Raw genomic sequence first — 22129 nt, 5'->3', positions numbered from 1 at the left:
ATAATATTTCTTTCTTCTCACTCAGTTTCTCCCCCCAGGGTCTCAAAAGCCTTGTTGTTCCAATGGAAAGGGAGAAATCCTTAATACAGGAGGAGGAATTTTGTATAACGCAGTGCCAAAGAAGTGCCAGACAAGTAGACTAGTGGTAGTAGAAGTGACAAAGAGGAAGAAAAAGTTTCTTACTAGCTCCCCAAGACAAAGATTTTCTTTTTCACATTAAACTCAGGCTTGAATAATCTCCTCCACTTTTACCCCATCTGAGATCCGCTGCACAGTTTATCTTTGCTCATCAGCCTCGTGAGGAGAGCCAATGAACGGAAGGCAGAGCTGCTTAGTATGTTTCCTCAGCGTTCGCCTAGGCGCTCAGCACAGGAAGCCTAGTGCTCAGAAAAGTCAGAAGGAGGAACTCTCCAGCTTTGAGGAGTCAGGCGGTTAGGAGAGGAGTAGGAAGAGGGAAGAGGAGACACCAGCATTGGCTGCTGAGGATGTGTTGGCAGACAAAAAACATTTCCCATGACCACAGCTAGACTGGCAGCAAGAGCGATGGAGTGACGGAGCTGTCTGAGCCATGAAAGCAGGAGCTGATATGGAGATTGCTGGAAAGGCTGTGTGTGTTTTCATGCTGCTCACAGTCACCAAGCTCAGAAGAACAGAGGGTGAGTCAAACTGTTCTCTGCAAGTGATCAGGCTTCAGGGTGGAAAAAAGGGAAATGAGTACAGGTATTCTCATAAGGATTTCTGCTAAGGAGAGGTGGTACGCACAGTGAAATATGGCAGAGATCTCTTGAGTCTTTCTGAGAAATGATGGAAGGTCACTGGTATGCTGGCAGTAGGGATCAGCTTCTGGAACTTTGCTCTGAGGTTAATAGGAATGACTGCCATCAAGCATGGGCAGGGCTTTGGTGCCAAACATAGTGACACTCCTAATCCTTTGTATCAGTGTCGTTGACTTAGTTTTAATATATTCTAGCTATAGCAGTTAATGTCTTCTAGATACTATTTATTTGCATTTACAGAGTTTGTGCTATTCCAAACAGCATGCAGTAATCCTAAGATTCAACCAATGAATTAGGAATTTGAGCAGCAGTTCCAGACACCTAAACTGTCAGCTGTAGACATCTCTGAATAACATGTAACGTGCATGTGTCCATCTCTGTTATGGACAGGTGGAACTAACTGCATGGAAATGAGTTATTTTATTCACTTGGACGGAAAATGAAAGTAGCTCCTTGAAGATATTTTTAAGCAAAGTGGATGCAGTCATAGCTGGCAGTCAGGGAACACCACTCGGTAGTGCGTTTCACAGATCAAACAGGGGATTTGAAATGCTAACCTCAGTGCCAATACTTGAAAAAACTCAAAGTATTAAATTCTGTGGCACACAATAGGCACACTGCAGGTAAAACAAAAACAAAACAGCTGTTCCCGTTCTGTCAGAACCAAAATTATCTCAGAAGAATGCTGAGGAACTGTCCTAAGGTCATGAACAGTTTATGGTAGCATCAGAGACAGTATATAGTTTTAAAAACAGCTGCCCAGAAAGTGAAGGAATATGGACACATCACAAAATGTTAAAGAAAATGGGGGAGACAAAGGAGAATGCTTCTGGCAAAATTCTATTTTTAAAAATGAACTTTGCTGGAAATATAAAAAAAATCCAATACCAAAAAAGTTCTATTTTTTTTTACCCCAAGGAATTGGGTTATATCTTTTTGGTGTCTTGAGTCAATAACTTTCTCCTTCAAAGAACACGTACACACACAAAAAAGATGTTTAGTTAAAATCCAATTTCAAGTTTGAACCTTCCCACTCTCAACAAAACCAGCACACTTTTGATAGATCTTAGCTAACATTGTTTTTAAATACGTTTCCTTCAATATTAGTCTGACAGTTCTGAGTAAGATGTAGTGATGAGGTTTTTCACTTAGAGATCCCAGGCCAAATGTGTACTGATGATGATGATCTGGTATGTATACTCTATCCAGAGAATCTGAATGCTCTATGAAGCTCAGAGGGAACCGTGCTCCCTTTCCGATGACCAGAGCAAGTTACTCTGAATGAAATAATGTCAAGCAAAAATTGTTGTGCATAACCAGACTTTATCTGCATTAGTACATTCCTTAACATTTCCTTAGCATCCTGCTTCGTGTGGTTTTGGTCAGTTTCTACAAATAAGAAAAAGGACAGCTTAGCAAAGTCACTTCATGATTGTCATATCTAAATCTGCACCTGAGTGGGGCTAAATCCTCATAGTAGTAGCAGTGGAAATTACTCAGAATTGAAATCTTGCTGGCAAATTTTAAGACTTTTCCTGGTTTAACAGAACAAGTAGGGCACCTCAAGTGGCTGTATTCATACATACTTCAAAGGAAAAGGATAAGGGAGGGTGAGTTTTTCCGTGAGAGATTCATACAATAAACTCTTTATTGGAGTAACATTTGCAGTGTTGACTTGTATGAGTCCTACATCTCCAGTACTACCCTGTGACAAAATATATGACTTAGTGCTTCAGAGGAAGCTGCAAAAAGTCCATTCTCAGGGATGAGTTCTGATTCCTCATGGTTAGTTCAACTTCTAACAATAGCAAAAACGTGAAATCAGTCTTGTTGCATCAGTGCTATGATTAGAGTGAATGAGGTAAATAAAACTGAAATAGAACATCAGACCAACCTTCCTAGTACAAGTTCACCTACAGAAGTTCTTGAATGCAACTGCTTTCAGCTTTCACTGAGCTTCTTTCTTTAACTAAAATATTAATTCTCCTTTGCTAATATGATAATGTTTTACTGCCTTGTTACTTCCACTGGCTTGGTGTGTTCCCTGTCCTTGTTACCTCCTGTTCTACTTTACTCTAGAATCTTGTTCCTGAAATAAAAATCATAGGCTAAATAAGTATTTGGGTAAATTTACATTTGTCTTTGTTTCATGATTGTTCTGCTGTTCCTTCATTTCTGTGTGCTGGAATCACTCTAACTTCTTTTACAATAAAAACACCTAAAACACCGTAACTGTTTTTTCTTACCAAGATGCTTAAAATACTATTAAATTTACAAAAATAAAATAAAAAATAAAAAATAAAATCTCAGAAGGTATCTAAATTGTCCTAACACAATCTTCTAAGCATGTTCATGTGACATAACCATTTAATTCGCTATGGTCCAAACACTGCATTTGAAGGTGTCTAGTTTCATAACTGCAGAAACAGAGAAGTTCAGTTTCGCAAGTTGACCACATATTCCATCACTACAAAGCACATTTTCTTGGTAATGAACTTACAGATGTACATGCTACTTAAAACTCATAGGTAATATATTTTATACACAGTGGTACAATCATTCAAAAAAAATGCATAGGGATTCTTCTTATGCTGTTTTATTTTTTCCTAAATAAGAAAATGCTAGAAAACAAAAAGCTGAAGCTGAACACTAAGCAAGGAATGATCAAGATTTTAATTGTATAAAGATGAAGCTGTAAGCCTATTTTCTCAGCAGCTCCTTACCTTCTCTTTGCAAAGAATGAAAGAAGGGCATTCTGCAAGGATAAAAGATCTACTCATTCTGCATCCAGAAGTTGCTATAGCGAGTTTAAAGTTAATAGCCATAGTTGTATAAAACATGACAGCTTAAGTCCAGTGAAGATTGATGATGGAAGATTTGGTCAAAGGTGCTAATTCTGCAGGCTAGATGATGGTAACGCATCACTTCAACACCAGCTCCTCCCAAATTGCCCTTTTTTACAGACACTCCATCATGAAACTCTTCCCATAAACAATTTGGTAGATAGATGGTTGGACTAGATGATCTTGTAGGTCCTTTCCAACCTAATGTATCTATGTATCTACGAATCTATGAATTTAAGCACTAATAGAAGAGAACAGAAAAGAATCCTGAACATGTTGAAAGGCTGCTTTTAATCCAGATTGAGGCAAGATACCCTTCCAATTTCCAGCCTATATATGTTGTACTTTTTTATTGTTATTACACTTCGAGCTGATTTCAGTGCATATCTACCAGTCCATTCATGAATGATGCCCACTTATTCTTCTAATGCGTTTCTGTAATATTATATACTTTCTGCCCTCAACAAATTTCCTCACACATTCCAGATACAAATACCAATGCAATTATTAAAAACGTTACACAGAATTAGTATAAAACTTGTCTGATGAAAAACTTCAATGTGACACTTCCTTTCAATACTACCTTTTGCTTTCTCTCCTAGAAGTAGTTATTTATCCATCATACTTCCCTCAAACTATCCCTCTTTTCATCATCTTAATTTAGGACAGTGTATCAAACCTCATTTCTAATGAGGTGAGATTTAACATCCTTCATTTGCCTACAAAATCAGCTGTCTTGAATGACTGTTTGAAAGGATGCTGAAGAAAGCTAAAGAGCATGAGGAAATCGTAGAAACTTTAAGAACCAAGATTTGTCAACTGCAAAGTTATATTTTGTCTTGAATATGAAAACTGAAACCTTTGGTAATTAATATTAAGTTCTGTCAGTGTTATTTGTCTTTTCGCAGGATATACAATCACTTCCTGATATTAAAGTTTGCAATCTAAAAGAATTCCAACCATGCTGCAGACAATTCATAATGCAAAAGCAGAGTTTACTGTGAAACAGTATAATTTCCTGGTTGTGTTTTAAATTTGCCACTAAATTTGGTAAGACAGCAGGAAAGAGAGACATGCTGCAAATGACACAGTAATTGTGGTAGAAGAGAAATGCATTGCAAGAACAGAAGAACAATTTGGGTATAAGGAAGAATGGAAATTTCAAAGGCAGGTAAAAGGCCTAAATAGAATGAAAGGGGAAAAGCATACATTCAAGGAATAAAGACAAAGATGGATAAAAGAGGGTTTGAGGGAACTTAACAATAAAAACTTCAGTCTTCTATTGTGTCAAATGCTGCCTTTCTTTAGATGTGTTGACACTGAAAAAGCTGCAATGGCAGCTGGAACAGACTGAAGTTTTGGTGTGAATTCACATCAGTTCAAGGCAGCTGTTTGTATACAGCTAGCTGTATTCCTATTGCGAGACTTACAGCACACAAACTACTAACTACTTACAGAATGCAGGGCAGGTTTTCAATCTGCAGTTTGTCCTATGTTGTTCTGGGTACTTTCAGAGTCAAAAAGCTGCCATATAGAAAATTCTGTCAGTAATTTAGCAATTTCTATCCTAGTACAAAGACCTGTTATTTGTTTATCTTTCACTTCATTCTAGACAAGACTTTCTAAGTGTTCACAGGCACTCTGTAGTGGTAGAAGAGGAAAATGGATGCAGAGCTCAATCAATTGTATGTGGCCTCTTCCAAGTCTCTGGTACTGCCTTTTTCATCATAACTTGCTGTGACTAATATAATCTATTCATTCCAAGATGCAGTTAGTCATTTAATTGTGGTTTATCAGTGTTTCAGTTCTTCATACCTCTAAACTTAATGTGTCATTATCTCAGGGAAGGGGGTGGGTTGGGGCTGGGATGCTCCAAAATACAGTTTTAGATTGTAACAGCAAGAAATAAAGATACAAATACACAAATGAGATTGTGCCTGAGAAATTAAAGTAGTCTCCTTACTTACAGGGTAAAAATCTGTTTAGCACCTGAACTTCTATAGGAGCTGTCATGGAACTTGAGTCATTCTGGGGGTAAGAAAAGGTTTTACCTGCTATAAAGAACAGAGAGGCTAGAAATTTTTCCTACTTGAAAGGAATCAGAAGTGTTTTCAAGCTGTGTAGCTATCTTTGATTTGGCAGTGATTCCTCTGAAAATTTTAGTGGTTTCACATTCAAATTTTCCTGTTTTTAAAATATTTCTTTCTCCTTTTACTGTGTGAAAAACTCTGAGAAACAAGAGAAATGACTAAGTGATACTGCAAAAGAACTGGTGTAACTAGTTACCCATCAGAGCTGTCAAACAGGCTACATAAACCATGTTAGAAAAACAAGGCAATTTTTTTCCCCAGTCTTTTTCAATTACAGTAATCTTAACGTGACAACAGTAACCAGTACATTTTTGAAACATGAATACCAACTCTTCCATTGACTGGGTTTTTTGATCCTGAGCTAGTATATGTCATTTTCAAGCTGGAATTTGTCAGCACATTGGAATGCACACTCAATACACAGGAATAGAGCTCATGAGCATCCCCAAACATTACTTAAAATATATTCAGCAGTCAAGGGGAGACACAGAAAAGATGACATAATGTTATTTGAACTTTATAAGGTGAACTTCAGAGTCTGGAGTCAAATTGGAGGACTTTAGTCTGGGCTTCAACCCAATCTCCAACCTCATAACTGGTCAGAGGAGACTCCAAAGTGAAATCTGCTGGTACAGAATTTGTGTCAATAACCACATTTGGGTAGTTCAGCTTGGAGCTGTACAGAACTCTCTGAACATGAATTGCCTATTACATCAGAATGATTGACAAGATGTTCTCCTAGGCTCTTCACCTTCCAACTAACAGAAAAAAAATGATTGCCATTTTCCAGACTTCACTCATTTGTGAATAAGACTGAAAATTAGAAGTTATTTACAATAAATGTGTAGACATATGATCCACCATATAGTCTCTCCTGGATAGAATGAAATCATTAACACGCCTGACATTTAATTATCACCCTTCTGTTATCACAGTGAGGAAACAAGCATGATAGCTCACACCTCTTCAATTTTCTTTTGGTCTGGAGGCTCACAGAGATAGAGGCCTTTGCTACACCGGTTAGCCCTTTTTCAGTTGCAGTAAGCTATCAGTTCAGCTCGGCTCAGTTACAACATGGGATTTCACCTTTTGAGAAGTAGCAGTGCAAGGTGCTGGCTTGATTCCAAGCTGTCGTTCAAATACCTAAATGCTGATGTGTGTGGCATATATGCCCTGATGCTACGGGTTTTAAACTGATCAGCTACCACAGAGGAAACTTTAGCAACTGACTGTTAGCCATTTTACAGTATGAAAGTGCCTTCCTGGGAAACAGTGACCAGTTTGAATTTTAATACCTACAGCACTGAACCTTCCCTCTGGAATAGTTTTTTTTTTTTTTTTAGTTTCCCTGCACAGCAGATATACATCCTTTACGTTTACTTAAATCCCTGGAGAGAGGGAGACTGAGTCTTCCTCCAGAACTGCTGAGCTCACACCCAAGAGTGTGGGCAGGGGCAGGCTGCAGAAAGGCAAAGAAAACAAACTGGGAGACAGAACCATGCAAAGGATTGGGTTGGAATAAATCTACAAGAAGACACAGAAGTGATGGAAAAAGAGACAAGAAGAGATTATGTCAAATCTGTGCAGCTTGACAAATCACTGAAAGCTGATGGACCACAAAAAAGCACCAGGGGAAAGAAGCCATTTTGTAAGAGGCACAGAGAGCATTTTTTTTTTATGAGCACAGCCAACAACTATGTTACCTGAAAACTTAATCACCTTGCATTTTGGTTTATGTTCTAATAAAGCATACTTTTAGAAACCAAAAGGCTTGTAGAATGCTCATTAGAAAGAAAAGGTTTGGCAAGACCAACCATAGCCCTTGATTAACACAAGATCCTTTCAATACCTTCAAACTAAAGTAGAGCTGTGGCTGACCAGGAAGAATGGGGATGAGGATAATTTTCATTCAAGAACTGCCTTTGTTCAACTGCTAGTTGTTCCCATAGCTCATGATGTCCAAACTTTTGGCTTGTTCAGGCTGCACTGAGTGAACAGGAACTATCTAGGGCAGTCTAGCCACAGTTGCAATTCTTACTGAGTTCCCAAGATATCTGTCAGATTTTTGATGAAATTTTACTGTCCTGTTGCTTCATCCTTGAAGATAGTTGTTCACAAATGTACGTACTGCTAAAAACCAATGACACAAATAAGATGTGATTATTAAGTGAGGGTTATTGCTCTCTAAGAGAGGACTTATAAAGAGATATGATCACATTTTTGAGTTGAATATTTGATTACGACTCTGTACACTCAACTTGAAAATTCACAGACAAATGTATTTATGTCAACTGGAAATGGAGTTGTAAGTATAACAAAATTGATTTTTTCATCAATTTTGAAACCTGCTTCCATATACCTACATCACAATGGAAAGCATGTCTGCATATTATTCACTGGTCACTGGACTGTGTTCAGCCAGTGTACCAAAATCTGTAATGTTACTGGCCATCTCTTGAGCCAGCACCACACTGTGTCTTGTGTCCCAGTTTCAGCCCAGACAGTACTGCTCACAAAGTGCTGTGTGATTGTTGTGAGCAATTGGTATGTGCCCAGGGCTGGGCCAGGCCAAGGTGGAGGGGCAGAGCTGCCACCATGATGGTGCGAGACAGGGGGCGGCTGCAGGGCAGGTTGGGCTGGGCAGTGGGTTGCCCGGAGGCTGTGGGTAGGACATGCCTGCCATAACTATTTGCAGACTCATTACAGAACATATATATTTTAGTCTGCATTTAAATAAAGCTAATTCTACAGTAATGAACAGAAAGTCTTGATATCTCATTAGACTGTCTTAGCTTGAAATAGAAAGAAAAGCAAATCCTGTTTTTATCAGAAAATGTTAACAAAATTTAGATGGTTCTAGAAGAGTACTAATAGAGTCATAAGATATGATAAAACCTCTTAATAATATGTCTCTGTTCTACAGAGGGAAAAACATCTTCCTTATTCAACTTTATGAGGTTTCCAGTCAATTCAGAAACAGAAGTCAACCAAACCTTTCACCACTTTTGGTGTACACATCCTTCTTCAGTAAAGAAAGTCTAAAGATTATGATTCTAGCTACATACATGACCAAAAAAGGAAAGCAAGCAAGAAAGTATACAACTTATATTTATGCAAATGCCACTTACCTACATTCTAGAAACGAAAGACAGCAATAAAGTGAAAGCAGTTTAACATTATGATATTTGTACTTTAGTAGGTAGGTGTAAGGATAGGACAAACAAAAGTATTTTTTACTAATTAATCTATCATCTGGAGGAAAAAAAAGTCTTATTAAACATGATACAGGGGAAACAAGAACCCTTCTATAGATTTATCATAAACCTAAAATTGTACTTAGATATGACCCAACAGACTTTGAGCTGACTCATGTGGCTTATCATTTCAAATGGATGGTACCTGACTAATTCTGGGGAGCCTATGACAGAAAGGCATAATAGAAAGCACTACTTTTGCTCCCTTTTTCTTTCCAGTCTTGAAGCATGCAAGCTCATCTTGGGGAAACTGCCCAAAACAATAAGCTGCTTGGGAAATGCACAGTTGAAAGACCATTAAATTGGTATTTCCATGGGATGCACATGAAAGCGTACATCATTAAGCATGCACAAGATTGTCTTTGCTAGTCAGCATTGCAAACAGTATCTAAAAAAAACAAAGAAACAAACAAAAAAACCCACCTCAGCTCCAACATATAGTCTGTTTGAATACTTAGGTTTGCTTAGTCATTTTAAGATGAGGTCAGCCATACTGATGACATGATTGAGAGCTCTGAGGCACTTGGCCTTGTTAAGCTGGCAGAAGAAACACTTTGGTCTCCAGTTTTCAGAGACATTCATAGAGCTCACATGCAGAAGCCATCACAAAAGAAGAGGCTTTTTTCAGTTCCTATTCTGGTAAAATAATCTGAGTTTTAAACATGCACCTCACAGTTTCTTGAAATGACATTTAGTAGAAAAAACTCATTTAAAACACCTTCAGTGTAACAATGTATCACAGAATACTAAATATCTTAATTAAGACAACAAGAATTTGTAGTGCTGGTGTACAATTTGTGTACCAGAAAACTGTCAATAATCAGCACTTTTCATTTTCAAAAGTGCTTGGAAACAATAGCTGATTAATTCTGTGAGTAATAAGCAGCAGAAAGCTTATTTCTACTATTTAATGAAAATTACAAGTGGATAGTTTACTTATCCTACCTCCACAATTTTCTTCTTCTACAAGATAAAAATAGCCTATCAGAATTACACTCTGAGTTATATGTTATATTGCTGAAATAATTAATACTTCACAGCATTGTGGAATGTAGTGGAGGGCAATATTGCAGCTACATCTCTGAGCAGTCTGCAGGAGATAGGTCTAGGTTTGGAAAATAATTAACCCAAAAGATACTTAATCCTCAAAATGAAACAGGAAAAACCTTTAAGAGAATCTGTAAGTAAGACAAATACACTGAACTGTGTTAATTTTGCAAGTGGGGAAATATATTCCAAGAACTCAGTTAAACAGAAGAAAAAGTGGTTGGCCTCGAAATGATCATTCATTTAGATTCCAGAAGATAATGAGTTATCAAACAATATTATTAAGGTAGAACCAACTGTTTTTTTTTTTGTTTGTTTTTTTGTTTGTTTCTTAAACAAACTAATAGTAATGATCTGACTAATAACTTTAAGTTGGTACTCATTAGGACCATTTATTACAGTGTGGTGTATGTTCAGGAACTGGTCTTCATATTGTGCTGGCAGAGGTCACAGAATTCCAGTGCTAAGCAGGGGACTGAGAAACACAGAAAGGTCAAGTCTGGGGAAGACTTTGGCAAAGATCTGAACAATCAAGCACAAATTAGGTTTTCTAATTCTTTGTATTTAGAATAGAATAGTGTGGTACAGTTGGAAGAGACCTTCAGAGATCATCTAGTCCAGCTTCATGGCTAACCAAAAATTAAAGTATGTCCCTGAGTGCATAACCCAAATGTTCCTTGAATGCTGAAAACACAGGGCATCAACTAGCTCACAAGAAGCCTGTTCCAGTGTCTTTATCCTCATGATAAAGAATTTTTTCCCAGTGTCTAGTCTGAGCCTCTCCTAGTGCAGCTTTGGGCTGCTCTCTTGTGTTCTATCATCACTTAACCTAATTCTTCAGTTTATTTATACATATAGATACAATACTATTTTTTTGTTTGTTTGTTTGGTTGGTTGGTTTCTATTTCAACAGGATCCAAAGAACAGAAAAATGCCCATCACCTCCTCAGCTGTTCATGTTCTTTTACTATCCATGCCATGGGATTTTGTTTTCTCTCAATCTCGAAAGTGCCTCACAGAGGAAATGTGCTATGCATGTCATAACATATGTGGAATTAATCTGAAAGAACAACTACAGATAACCTCTCTTTCATCTCTGAGTGCTTGTCTACATAAATATTTACTGTGAACAACACCCATCACATATTACCTTATTAAGGAAAAGATCCCAATGTGGCTATTTGAAATAAGTAAAAGAATCCTGTGCCTCAAATATGCCATCATTTTGAGAGGCTTCACAGCATTGTAATTGTCAAGGAAACAGTGAAATGTTAAAAATCTGATCCCTTGGATGTGTCAGCTGAAGACACAGGCAGATGAGCAGTTATAAGGCTGGTCAATATAAAAAGAGCTAACATTCAAAAAAGATTCAATCCTGACAACTTGTGGAAAAAGTAATTCATGGATGCATAGGAAAAAATAAAAATATTAAATATTAAAAAATGGAAGGCAATCCTGATTGTGCAGCTACTTGTTTACCATAAGAAAATCTTACTTGTCTACATAATACAGAGGAGCCATCACAATGACCTGGCTGTCCCCTTTTCAATGGCCGAAGTGATAACTTACAGAAAGGACATGAATACCATGCCCAGGCTTTTTCCATACAAACATTCTTCAAGTACCCAACTCATGGATCATGAAAAGACAAAGGCAAAAGGCACTGTACATGACTCCATGTGAAAGTCATCTTTTAAAGCCCATAAAAAGGCAATGTCATAGAAAGAAAATCAAACAAAAACTAAGGGAACATGTTTCCAAGCAAACCAAAAACAGATCTCATGAACAAGATGCAATATTAGAGTCAACACAAGTAGATGCATCAGCTGAATAAAGTTCCTTTGCAATCTTAGCCTGATAAGCAAAACGGATAGAGATATGGGCATACTGTACACCCTTGTAGCTGCATGCATGTAGTAAAGATGGGTAGGATTTACACATATGCCCTATGTGGACTGCCACCAGTCACAGCACAAAAGCGCACATGAAGTCTGTGTACACACACAGTGTGAATGAGTACATTCTCAAAGATTCAGAAAATAAGAAGACACCCCTAAGACATAAGGCAATAAACTTTCCTCTTGCAGAAAGCTCCCCCATTACTATATGTGCTGAAGTCATGTCTGAGAAGCATAGTCAAGGTCTTTGCAACAGTATTGGATTTATTTTGCGTGAATGCAGATGTAAAAGTTGCTTACTTCTTTGGTTGTTATTAAATGTTATTTATTTCATAATAATATTTTTGTATAATAATAATATAATTTATAGTCTATGTAATGTATTTATATATTATAATATTTATATATAATATATCAATTTAACACAATATTTCATATAATGATATGATTAATAATTATTATTAATGATATTTATAATAAATGTTATTAAACTGTTATTAAACAGTTCCAGAGAAAAGTCACAGTCAGATGGTCAAATAAAAAAGTGGAAATAGTCCTGAAATGTTTAGGCACATTTTTACAAGAATAGTGGGAAGGGACACTAATGAGAGGTGCATATAAATCCATCTATCTTTTGAATCACTAGTTTTCATGTGCAGCTAAAACCTTTTCAGCTTGTCTGTTTCACAAGCTTTGTCCTCCCACCCCTGGCAAATCTTGTCCTTGGACATGTCAAAAAGAAAGCCTTTTTTTTTTTTTTAAAGTCCCCAACCTGCAAAAACTTGCTAAAAACAAGAACATTGAATATGTGGTGATCACAAGGCATTAGACTACACCATCTACAGCTAGGAGGTCTAGTATGATGTAAAACTGGGGTTTTAAGCAATGTACTGGAAGAAATTTAAAGGTACCCAGAGCTTAACTCATGGGTGTCCAACCTTCTGGCTTGCCTGGGCCACACTGAGTGAAGAGGAATTTTCTTGGGCTGCATATGAAATATATTGTATAGTTAGTCATAGGATCACCAAAGACAGAAAAGACCTCCAAGATCATCCAGTCCAATCATGCACCTACTGCCAATATTTCCTTACTAAACCATGTCCCATTTAAACGCTTCTTGAACATCTCCAGAGACAGTGACTCCACCATCACCCTGGGCATCATTACTCTTCTCCATCCATCTTCCCTGGGTATTTGTCTGTCATGGTGTGTTTCAGGTCATATTGTGATGCTGCATTACCTGCAGAGTTGCTCATTTTAAGATGGCATTAGAAGAGAAAAAGAACTAAGAAATATCCTGGACTGCATCTGAATACTGTACAAATCTTGAAGACTCAGAATAAGCTTTCTTTGCCTGCTATAGTATAGTCAGCAAATCCATGATACTAATTATAGCAACTCAGCCATATTGAAACTGTTCTTTTCTTAGTGTTGAATTTTTGTAATGGCTTCATGATGGAGTAAGCAGGAGAGCTGAAAATAATCCCAAATTAAAAATGTAATAAGAGGATAAAAGATATATTCAGTTGAGGAAAAAAGATAAATATGTTTACTGTTCTTCCCTTGGTGATAGATAATACATTAAGAAAAGGGGAAATCTCTTCTTCCAGTACAGGAAGATGAGATCAGATTGTATCCCTGCTATCCCATCAGGAGAGTAGAAATCAATGACATTCTGAGGAAAGATTGCTACTAGAGAATCTGAGTCAAATAACAAAAGCAAACAAAAGTATGTTCCAAACCTGGAAAAGTAGCAACTATATAGAGAGTTTGATAGAAAGCACAGATGCATATGGCTAACAAGAGGCAGGAAAGTACTAAATGAATGCTACCAACAAAGGTTTAAACACTGACCAGTCATTTGAATATATCTGAATAAGATGTTGATCTGATGAAACCAATGTGCCAGAACACGATCTTCCTCCAATATCTCTCTCATCCAATAAGATAAGTCCAGGTGGGAAATATGTTGACAGAATAGGTTGTCGTAGCCCTCTGGCTTCACAACCCACAGCTGTAATAGCAGATGGCACACAATTTTGTAGACAGGCAAAGACAGGGCCTCACTCCAGAACATAACAGCACTGACATTTCCCCATGAAGCACAGTTGAGAACTCCTAGGCCATAAGTGACATCCTTGCACACTGTTTCATACATCCCTCTCTTTCCCTGTCTCCTCCAGGAAACAACAGTGTGTTGGCAAAGCTGGGTCACAGCACTGTGATGACCTGCCCTAGCGACAAAAATATAACTATGGTAACATGGAAAATAAGCCCCAAGACCGGAAACCTCTGCATCTTGGCATACAGGATTGATCTGAACAAGACAGAAAGAACCAACTGCAGTGACAGAATGAACTGGCGATCCAGACCAGACCGGGATTGGGCACTTAACATTGACCAAGTGAGAATGGCTGATGAGGGAAATTACACCTGTGAAGTGGTAAATGAGGATGGGAATTTCCACTGCTCTTATCACCTGACTGTACTAGGTAAGGGTCTCCTTCTTCATTTCACTGTTCTCCACAGGACAATGTCCAGGCCTGGGCGTACAAAGCTCCTCTCCTTCTGCACAGGAGGAAGTGTGCAGTAAGAAGAGGAGCTTTCTCATGGGAATAAAGGGGTCATGCATTTCAATTAGAGTAATTCTGTTTCTTCACTCTCCTCATTTGCAAAATTCTTCTCCCTTCTCCCTTTAGAATTACAAATGACAAATGTGAAGTAATTTTCAAGACATGAAATAAGGAGTCTGCATGAGCAACTTGTTAATCTTCAGTAACTCAGTAATATATTTAATTACCTAGAGCATATGAGATTAACACCTCTGAGTACCAAGATATTCTATCAAATACATGGTAGGAAGAAAAGCATTATTTCCTCCTCAGTTGGCATTCCAATCCATTTTAAGCCGTGCCTATGATGACTCTTGTGACAAAAGTCTTATTCAACCCTGTATTCCAGAGAATTTCCTACCTCCATGTCCAGGGATACCTCCTGTCAGGGCACACAGCTGTGGTGGCTTGCTTGAATGCTAGAGAATTGCCCAAAATGAAAAAGTTGCACCATTGTTGTCTCTTCTTGCTTTGGAACACGTGGCTGTGATGAGATGGCACTTCCACCTACCTCTCCTTTTCTCATCATGCTCCTTTTGGGTAGTGAGTAGAAACCTCCTGTCCCACTGCAGCAATCCACATGCATCTCCCCCCTTCCTGGTACTTTGCAGTCTCCCCAAGAATGGCTCTGTACTGCGATGACCATGGGAACCCTGTGTGTGAGGCAGAGACAGTGAAGCCGTCTGCTGAGATCTCGTGGGTCCCAGAGAGCAATTCCACACCCAGCGCAGACAGTCACGATAATGGGACAGTGACTGTTCTCAGCAGGTTTGCAGCATCTAGCACCAATGGGAAGACTCCTACCTGCACTGTGTCCCATGCAACTCTGAACGAGACCAAGTCCATAGCCTGCTCCTCATGTAAGCTTTCCTTTGTGTGCTCTGTTCAAAGTCCTGTTTAGCCCTCTGTTCATATTCTTGCTCTACAGCTACAGAAACCTACAATGAAATCCTACACAGATGGGTACCATCTCTTACTACCTTTGCTCAGAAATACTGAGAGTTTGTTTGTGTTCCAGACATTATTTCCAAGTGGTTTCTTTCCTAAGAAGAATGTTGTAGTCTTCTTTTGGTAGTTGAAAAGCTGTAGGAAGCAGTCTCAGTGCAGTTACACTTTTACTGTTAATGTAACCATGTGGAAGAAGATCATCAGTAAAATTTGTTGAGATGCAACAGATCTCCTGCTCAAGTCATGGTAAGACAGAGAAAGAGGCCCAACTATCATATATGTAGCAGAAACAAATACATCATTTTGAGTTGTGGATGTCTGACCATCATAAGATATTTGGTTTCTACTTTTCAGATTTTTTTTTTTAATGGAACAACTATATCTGAGTTGCAGTATGGAGATGTTCTGAGTCCTTGTGAGAGGCTTATCCACAACGTAGTGTGTAAATGTCATGAGTTGTGCACTGTGGAATTAGGGGAATCTGCTTCTTTTTCTGACACAAACTACATTTTTGTTTCTCAGATAGCTTTCATTACTGACTTTCCCTTTTGCTAAAGGTGATTATATTTTACAAGCATGCTGAAAACACATGTGCTAAAGCAGCTTTAAACTTATACTGAAATAATAAAGAAAAAGCAGTAAGAAGACATACCTAAGACTAATTTATTGTGTTTAGCACCCAGAGACCTCATTCTGTGTATAGCCATCATTCTTGGTTTCCTGATCTTCATCACCTTTGTGGCTGTCATTCACTATTTTAAGCTCCATGGTTACAGGTATGTATAATATGAGGCTAAGAAAAACATGTCTAGTGTTAGCAGAAAGTTTTAAACACTGTTTGTGTCTTGAAATTAAATGATTCTGTCACTCCATGCTCCCCTGGGTAACTACTATGGGTGAATTAACTATATCAAATATTTCTACTCTCTAACTGCAGTAATTTTGCATTGCACACATCTTCACTGAATAATACCACTGAGTAAAACATAGATGTTGGCAAGGGATCCTCATTATATTGCATGCTGTACTGAATGGAAACTCTTCATTCTGACAGGAATCTGGCAGAGTAAATCCATTCTTCAGGTACTGTGAGAGCCCATCAGCATCTCTCTTGTTCAGAACAGGGGATTGGTTTATCTGCCACTAAGCTTGATCAAGTGCCAGAGGATTCATCAGTAATATTCTGCCATATTAACTGAGGGGACAGCAGATTTTCTATGTATTTTGAAGAAGCTCTCCGGGTGAAGCTGAACTCTAGTCCCTTTAGAATTTGGAGTGGAGAAGAAAGCGGGCCCAAGGAAAAAAAAAACAAAAAACTACAGAAATAATCTGTTGAGAGAAAGGTTAATGAGCACTTGAACTGAACATACCTGATAAATTCTGACTGTCTACTATTCCCAAACTGTTTTTTGTCCCCACTTTCTTCCAGAGATGAACAATTAGTTCAATACAAATTTACTAAGGACAGATTATGCATCCTTCCAGAGGATTTTGATGTTAATTTGCTTCCACTTCGTATTTTAAATTCCCAAAATATCAGAATTTACCTGTAAAGAAAGCCAGGGTGCTTTAATTTTAGGATCAAGAGTGAAGGACAGAAAGACATGAGAAGATTTTTTTAGTTTTATTCTTGACGATCAGTAAGAAAAATGCTCTATAAGCTTGTGATCAAAGAAGCTCAAAAGTCCCTCCAGCCAAGCCTACTATTGAGGAAAAGTTCTAATGCTTATTTTCTTTCTCACAGATTCTGTCACAAAACCAAACCTCCTGATATTATTCCTACATATTCCTCACAGGTAAGTAGAATAACAGGCATCACCAAATCAAGGGTCTTCTCATAGCCCTGAAAACATGGTCAAGTAAGAGAAACTGTTAAATTTTAGTTTAGCTTAGCTGTATCTCAGTATGAAACAGCCTATCATCACTATAATTCTGACTTGGAGCAAATACTAGCAGCATATTTCAACAGTAAAAACTCAGCAACTGCCATCTTGTATTATTGTAAGGAGCAAGTCCCACAGCATCTTCCTGGCCATATTAGATATGCTGATCATAACTGTTGTACTAACAGTATTCAGGAAGGGAGTCAATACTGCAGGTTGGGGAACACTAAGAAAGCTATTAGTAAATAATATGATTAAAAAACAAAACACAGGAAAAATATATCTCCTGAAGTTCAGAATGAAGACATGCAAGTTGTGAAGGTCATTCTTTATCTTGAATGGTCAATCCACAAAGAGCCTATTGTACTCAAGTCAAAATATTTCCATTAAACAATTGAAAGAGTACCTCGCTCCAACATTGGAGATATTCTTGAATACCCTATGCTGTTACAAACTTATTGCATAGCTGAGAAATTCACTCATCAGCTCTGTATATCTGCATTTTGCTACCAAATACAAATAACAGCATTTCCATGCACAGAAGCTGTGACTCACATATGTTGTGCTTATCTATGCACCTACAGTAGACACTTTGCTCAAATTCTGTCATCAGCTTAAAAAAGTACTTCAGTTTAGATTTCTGAAATGACTTAATTCTAGCTATTTTTCTTCTTTCTTTTCTGCTGTCCTCCCTCTCAGTCGTTGCTGACAGGCACATTTTCATTAATGTAAAATAATCAGTTAAGTAGCAGTATTAGTGTTGGCACACATTCATTCACACATTGGTCATCTGTAGACTAAAATTGTAGAATGATGGAGTAATCAGTAATGGTCAAGACCCTACCTAGAATCACAGAATGGTTTGAGTTGGAAGGGATATTTAAGATCATATAGTTCCAAGCCCCTGCTATAGGCAGGGATAACTCCCACTATACCAGGTTGCTCAGAGCCCCATCCAGCCTGGCCTTGAATGCTAGAGTGGGAGCATCCTCAGCCTATCTGAGCAACTTGTTCCAGTGTCTAACCACCCTCACAGTAAAGAATTTCTTCCTAATGTCTAGTCTAAATCTACCCTCTTCCAGTTTAAAGCCATTTCCTCTTGTCCTGTTGCTACATGCCCTTATAAAAATTCACTCCCCAGCTTTCCTGTAGGCCCCCTTCAGGTACTGGAAGGCATCTGTAAGGTCCCTCTGAAGCTCTCTCTTCTACAGGCTAAAGAGCCCTGAATCTCTCAGCTTGTCCCCTTAGGGGAGATTCTCAAGCCATCTGATCATCTTCATGGCCTGCCTCTGGAGGACCCTCTCTAACAGCTCAGTGTCCTTTTTGTGTTGAGAAGCACAGAACTGGACACAGTACTCCGGGTGGTGCCCCACAAGAGCAGAGCAGAAGGGCAGAATCACCTCCCTCAACCTGCTGGTCATGCTTCTCTTGATGCAAACCAGGATACCCTGCCCTCGTGAGGCTCCTTCTGGGGCCCCCAATACAGGAAAGATCTGGAGTTGTTGGAGAGGATCCAGAATAGGACAACGAAGGTGATAAGAGACTATAGCACCTCTTCTACAAAGACAGGCTGAAGGAGCTGGGCTTGTTCAGCCTGGGGAAGAGAAGACTGTGAAGAGACCTCATTGCAGCCTTCCAGTATTTAAAAGGGGATTCTAAAAAGTAGGGCAATCAACATTTTACTTGAGTAGACAGTGATAGGACAAGGAGGAATGGTTTTAAGTTCAAAGAGGGAAGGTTTAGATTGGATGCTGGGGGAAGTTATTTACAGAGAGAGAGGAGAGATGCTGGAACAGGCTGCCCAGAGAGGATGTAGATGCTCCATTTCTAGAGGTGTTCAAGACCAGGTTGGATGGGGCCCTGGGTAACCTGGTCTAGTACCAGATTTGGAGGTTGGTAGCTCTGCCTGTGGCAGAAGTGTTGGAACTTGATGATTCTTGGGTTCCCTTCTAACCCAAGCCGTTCTATGATACAATTGGCCTTCAGGGCTGCAGGGGCACACTGCTGTCTCATGTTTAGTCTTTCATTAACCAACACCCCCAAATCCTTCTCCTCACAGTTGCTCTCAAACCATTCTCTCCTCAGTCTGTATCTGTGCTTGGGATTGCCCTGACCTTGCGCTTGGCCTTGTTGAACTTCATGGGGTTGGCATAGGCCCACCTCTCAAGCCTGTCCAGGTCCCTCTGGAAGGAATCCCTTTCCTCTAGCATGTCAACTGCACCTCTCAGCTTGTTTGTTCTTTCTAGAGAAAGAGACCCTAATAGAAAAATTTCCAGGCCAAAATAAGTGAGTGAGAACGGGAAGAGAAGGAAGAGGAAAAGGAATTACAGGAAAGATGGTAGCTTTATCAATCAAATCTTTGAAAGAAGTAGCAATGTTGTTTCTTTGGTACAAAAATCAGAAGAGGGTAGTCTTGTTTTCTTGTGTGTTTTTGTTTTGTTTTGTTTGTTTGTTGTGGGTTTTTTTTTTGTTGTTGTTTTTTTTGAGTCAAAGAGGAATAAGAATGGGAGCATTATTTCCCAGTTATGTTCTTCATTCCAGATGAAAAGCTTGCAGACACTTGCTAAATCAAACTACTTCCTGTATTCACAAGTTTTGGTTTTGTTTTATTAGGATGACACAATGGAGGTGGAACCTTATACTACTTACGTGCAGAGGGAAAATGTAATTTACAACTCAGTGTCTGATCTGACAATGAGGCAGAATCTTCCACAAGGAGGGTCACCAGCAACGTGAGGATTCAGCAACACTGGAAAGGAGAGAGATAATTTCTATTACTAAGACTAGTCATAGAAAGAAATTTCTCAAAGCATTTTGTCAAACAGGGAGGCAAGGTAGCTCACTAAATCTCTTTTAAAGACTTGTGTTTATTCATGAGTTCTCATAGTTCATTTTTTCCCCCTTTTTTGCCTTCCTCCTTGTAAAGAGGTGTCCTTTTTTCCTAGGAAAAATCTGACTGACCTTAAGACATAGTTTTTCCTGGAAAATATATTTTATGATTGGATTTCCCCTTGCTGATCTTGGTTTGGAGATCGTAGTTTTGGTAATCACTTCTAAGCATTACCTTGATACACTTGACACTATGTTGTATACATTTGGGAGATGTGAAGAGTGTTTAACACTCTTCAGTTAACAGCCACTTTTTTTCTAATTGACAAATGACTAACATAATGGCTTTGAGTACTGATCATCATAGAATATTTTGCCTAGCAAAAGGTATCAGTAGAGAAGACCTTTAATCTCTCTGTTTTGAAAACGGAAATGAGTCATGAATTTACAAGTTCATTCACTAAAATAGAGACATCTCTAGCATGTTGATTTAACTTGTTAGATTTATGTTCAGTATTTCCACTAAACATGTTCATTTGGTATGTCAGATTATTATTATGATTACTTTTCCATAAGATTCTCTGGAGGTGGGGTATTCTTAAATGTATTGGCATTAAGGTACTGTAAAAGAATTACGTTACTCAAATCTGGTAAGCTACTTTTAACCAAAAATAACATAGAATATTTCACAATGAAAAAATTCAAATATAGTATCTGTAACTGTGCAATAACATACAAAAAAAGACAAAATTCATATTTATTTTAAATAAAACTGGAGATATTATCACTTGTGTAGATCTTCTATTATTTTTTTTTAATGTAACTGCACACTTTGCTGTATGTAAATTGGCTTGTATATCTTAATGTGTCTTATGTTAAGGTGATTTCTTCTCATCTTCCCAAAATATCTTTTCAGAATAAGTAAAAAAAACTCGAAAACTCTGTGTATTAGCAGTTCTCAAGACTGATGTCTTACTGGCTAAAGTATGAACTGGCCTGACAGTAACAGTAAAGAAATTATTTGTAAATTTCCATTTACTGCCTTTTCTTTAAGTATTTTAAAAGATTGAATGAGTAGTTGACCTATCGATGGTAGGACCAGAAGAACTGGATTTTTCCTTTATACTGCAGAACTCTCTTTGCCATACATTGCTAGAGTTGTCTTTTGAGATAGCCTCCTGAGGGCTATGACACAGTGCTTGGAAAATAGACTTCTAAATTGACTGAAGTTCCTTGAATGCATTACTCGTGTAAACTGATGTGATTATTAATTTCACACTCTATGAACTGTGAAACAGCCACTTTTGTCCAAGTGTTCATATGTATGCAAGTATTGCTTTTCTCCATTTCTGTGTGTCATTTTGAAATATTAGGGATCAAAGCTGCAAAACGTATTTAGGGTATCAAAATATGAATCAGCTACAAACGTAAAAGTTTAAAAAAACTTCAACTTCCAATGTCTTCCCAAAGGAGAGAGCCAGTCAATCATGGTCCTCTGAAATTTCCCACTTTAAATAGGTGTAATACTGTCCAAACAATCCTTCTTTGCATTGCAGACAACCACTACTTCAATGATTTTTTTCTATGGACTGGAAAGTCGTTTATGGTGTTCAGTGTCCATAAAATGGGGCTCATCCTATAGAACAGCAGCTTTTGAAGGTAGATTTTTGCCAGTTTATATGCAATATATTAAAATTATCAAAATATAGAACCTGTTAATCTGCTGCTCAGCTGCAGGGTTTTAAGATTTTTTACAGGTCCATTACACTGGAATAAACATGTATGATTCAGACCTAGATTTTACTAAGTTGCTAACTGATTACTTCATTTGTCTTCTACTTTGTTCCACAGTCAGGCCTGCTACCATGCAATCTGAGGCAAGCCTAATGTAGGCTGTCGATGGTGGCACAAATGTTTTTTAACCTGAAGCCCAGTGCAGCCAAGTGGCT

The 22129-nt window shown here is 38.2% G+C and overlaps 1 protein-coding gene across 2 annotated transcripts; it reads left to right on the top strand.

Moving 5' to 3' along the window:
* The first annotated feature begins 378 nt into the window (after positions 1–378).
* On the top strand, positions 379–21208 carry LOC136052155 (cell surface glycoprotein CD200 receptor 1-A-like). 2 transcript variants are annotated; one of them, XM_065742048.1, is made up of 6 exons: positions 379–656; positions 14092–14400; positions 15132–15380; positions 16145–16244; positions 17213–17264; positions 19965–21208. In XM_065742048.1, the coding sequence occupies exons 1-6, from the start codon at positions 569–571 to the stop codon at positions 20085–20087; spliced, it is 921 nt and encodes a 306-aa protein (XP_065598120.1). In that variant the 5' UTR covers positions 379–568; the 3' UTR covers positions 20088–21208. The 2 variants fall into 2 exon arrangements, with proteins under 2 accessions (XP_065598120.1, XP_065598121.1); XM_065742049.1 differs by lacking the exon at positions 379–656 and adding an exon at positions 6784–6818.
* The last annotated feature ends 921 nt before the right edge of the window (positions 21209–22129 follow it).

The sequence above is a fragment of the Cyrtonyx montezumae genome, unplaced genomic scaffold (genome assembly GCF_038088225.1).
Source record: "Cyrtonyx montezumae isolate F1298 unplaced genomic scaffold, pur_monq_1.0 scaffold_3, whole genome shotgun sequence".
NCBI classification, from domain to species: domain Eukaryota; kingdom Metazoa; phylum Chordata; class Aves; order Galliformes; family Odontophoridae; genus Cyrtonyx; species Cyrtonyx montezumae.
The sequence above is the reverse complement of the archived record's forward strand: the minus strand, read 5'-3'. Positions and strand labels throughout refer to the sequence as shown.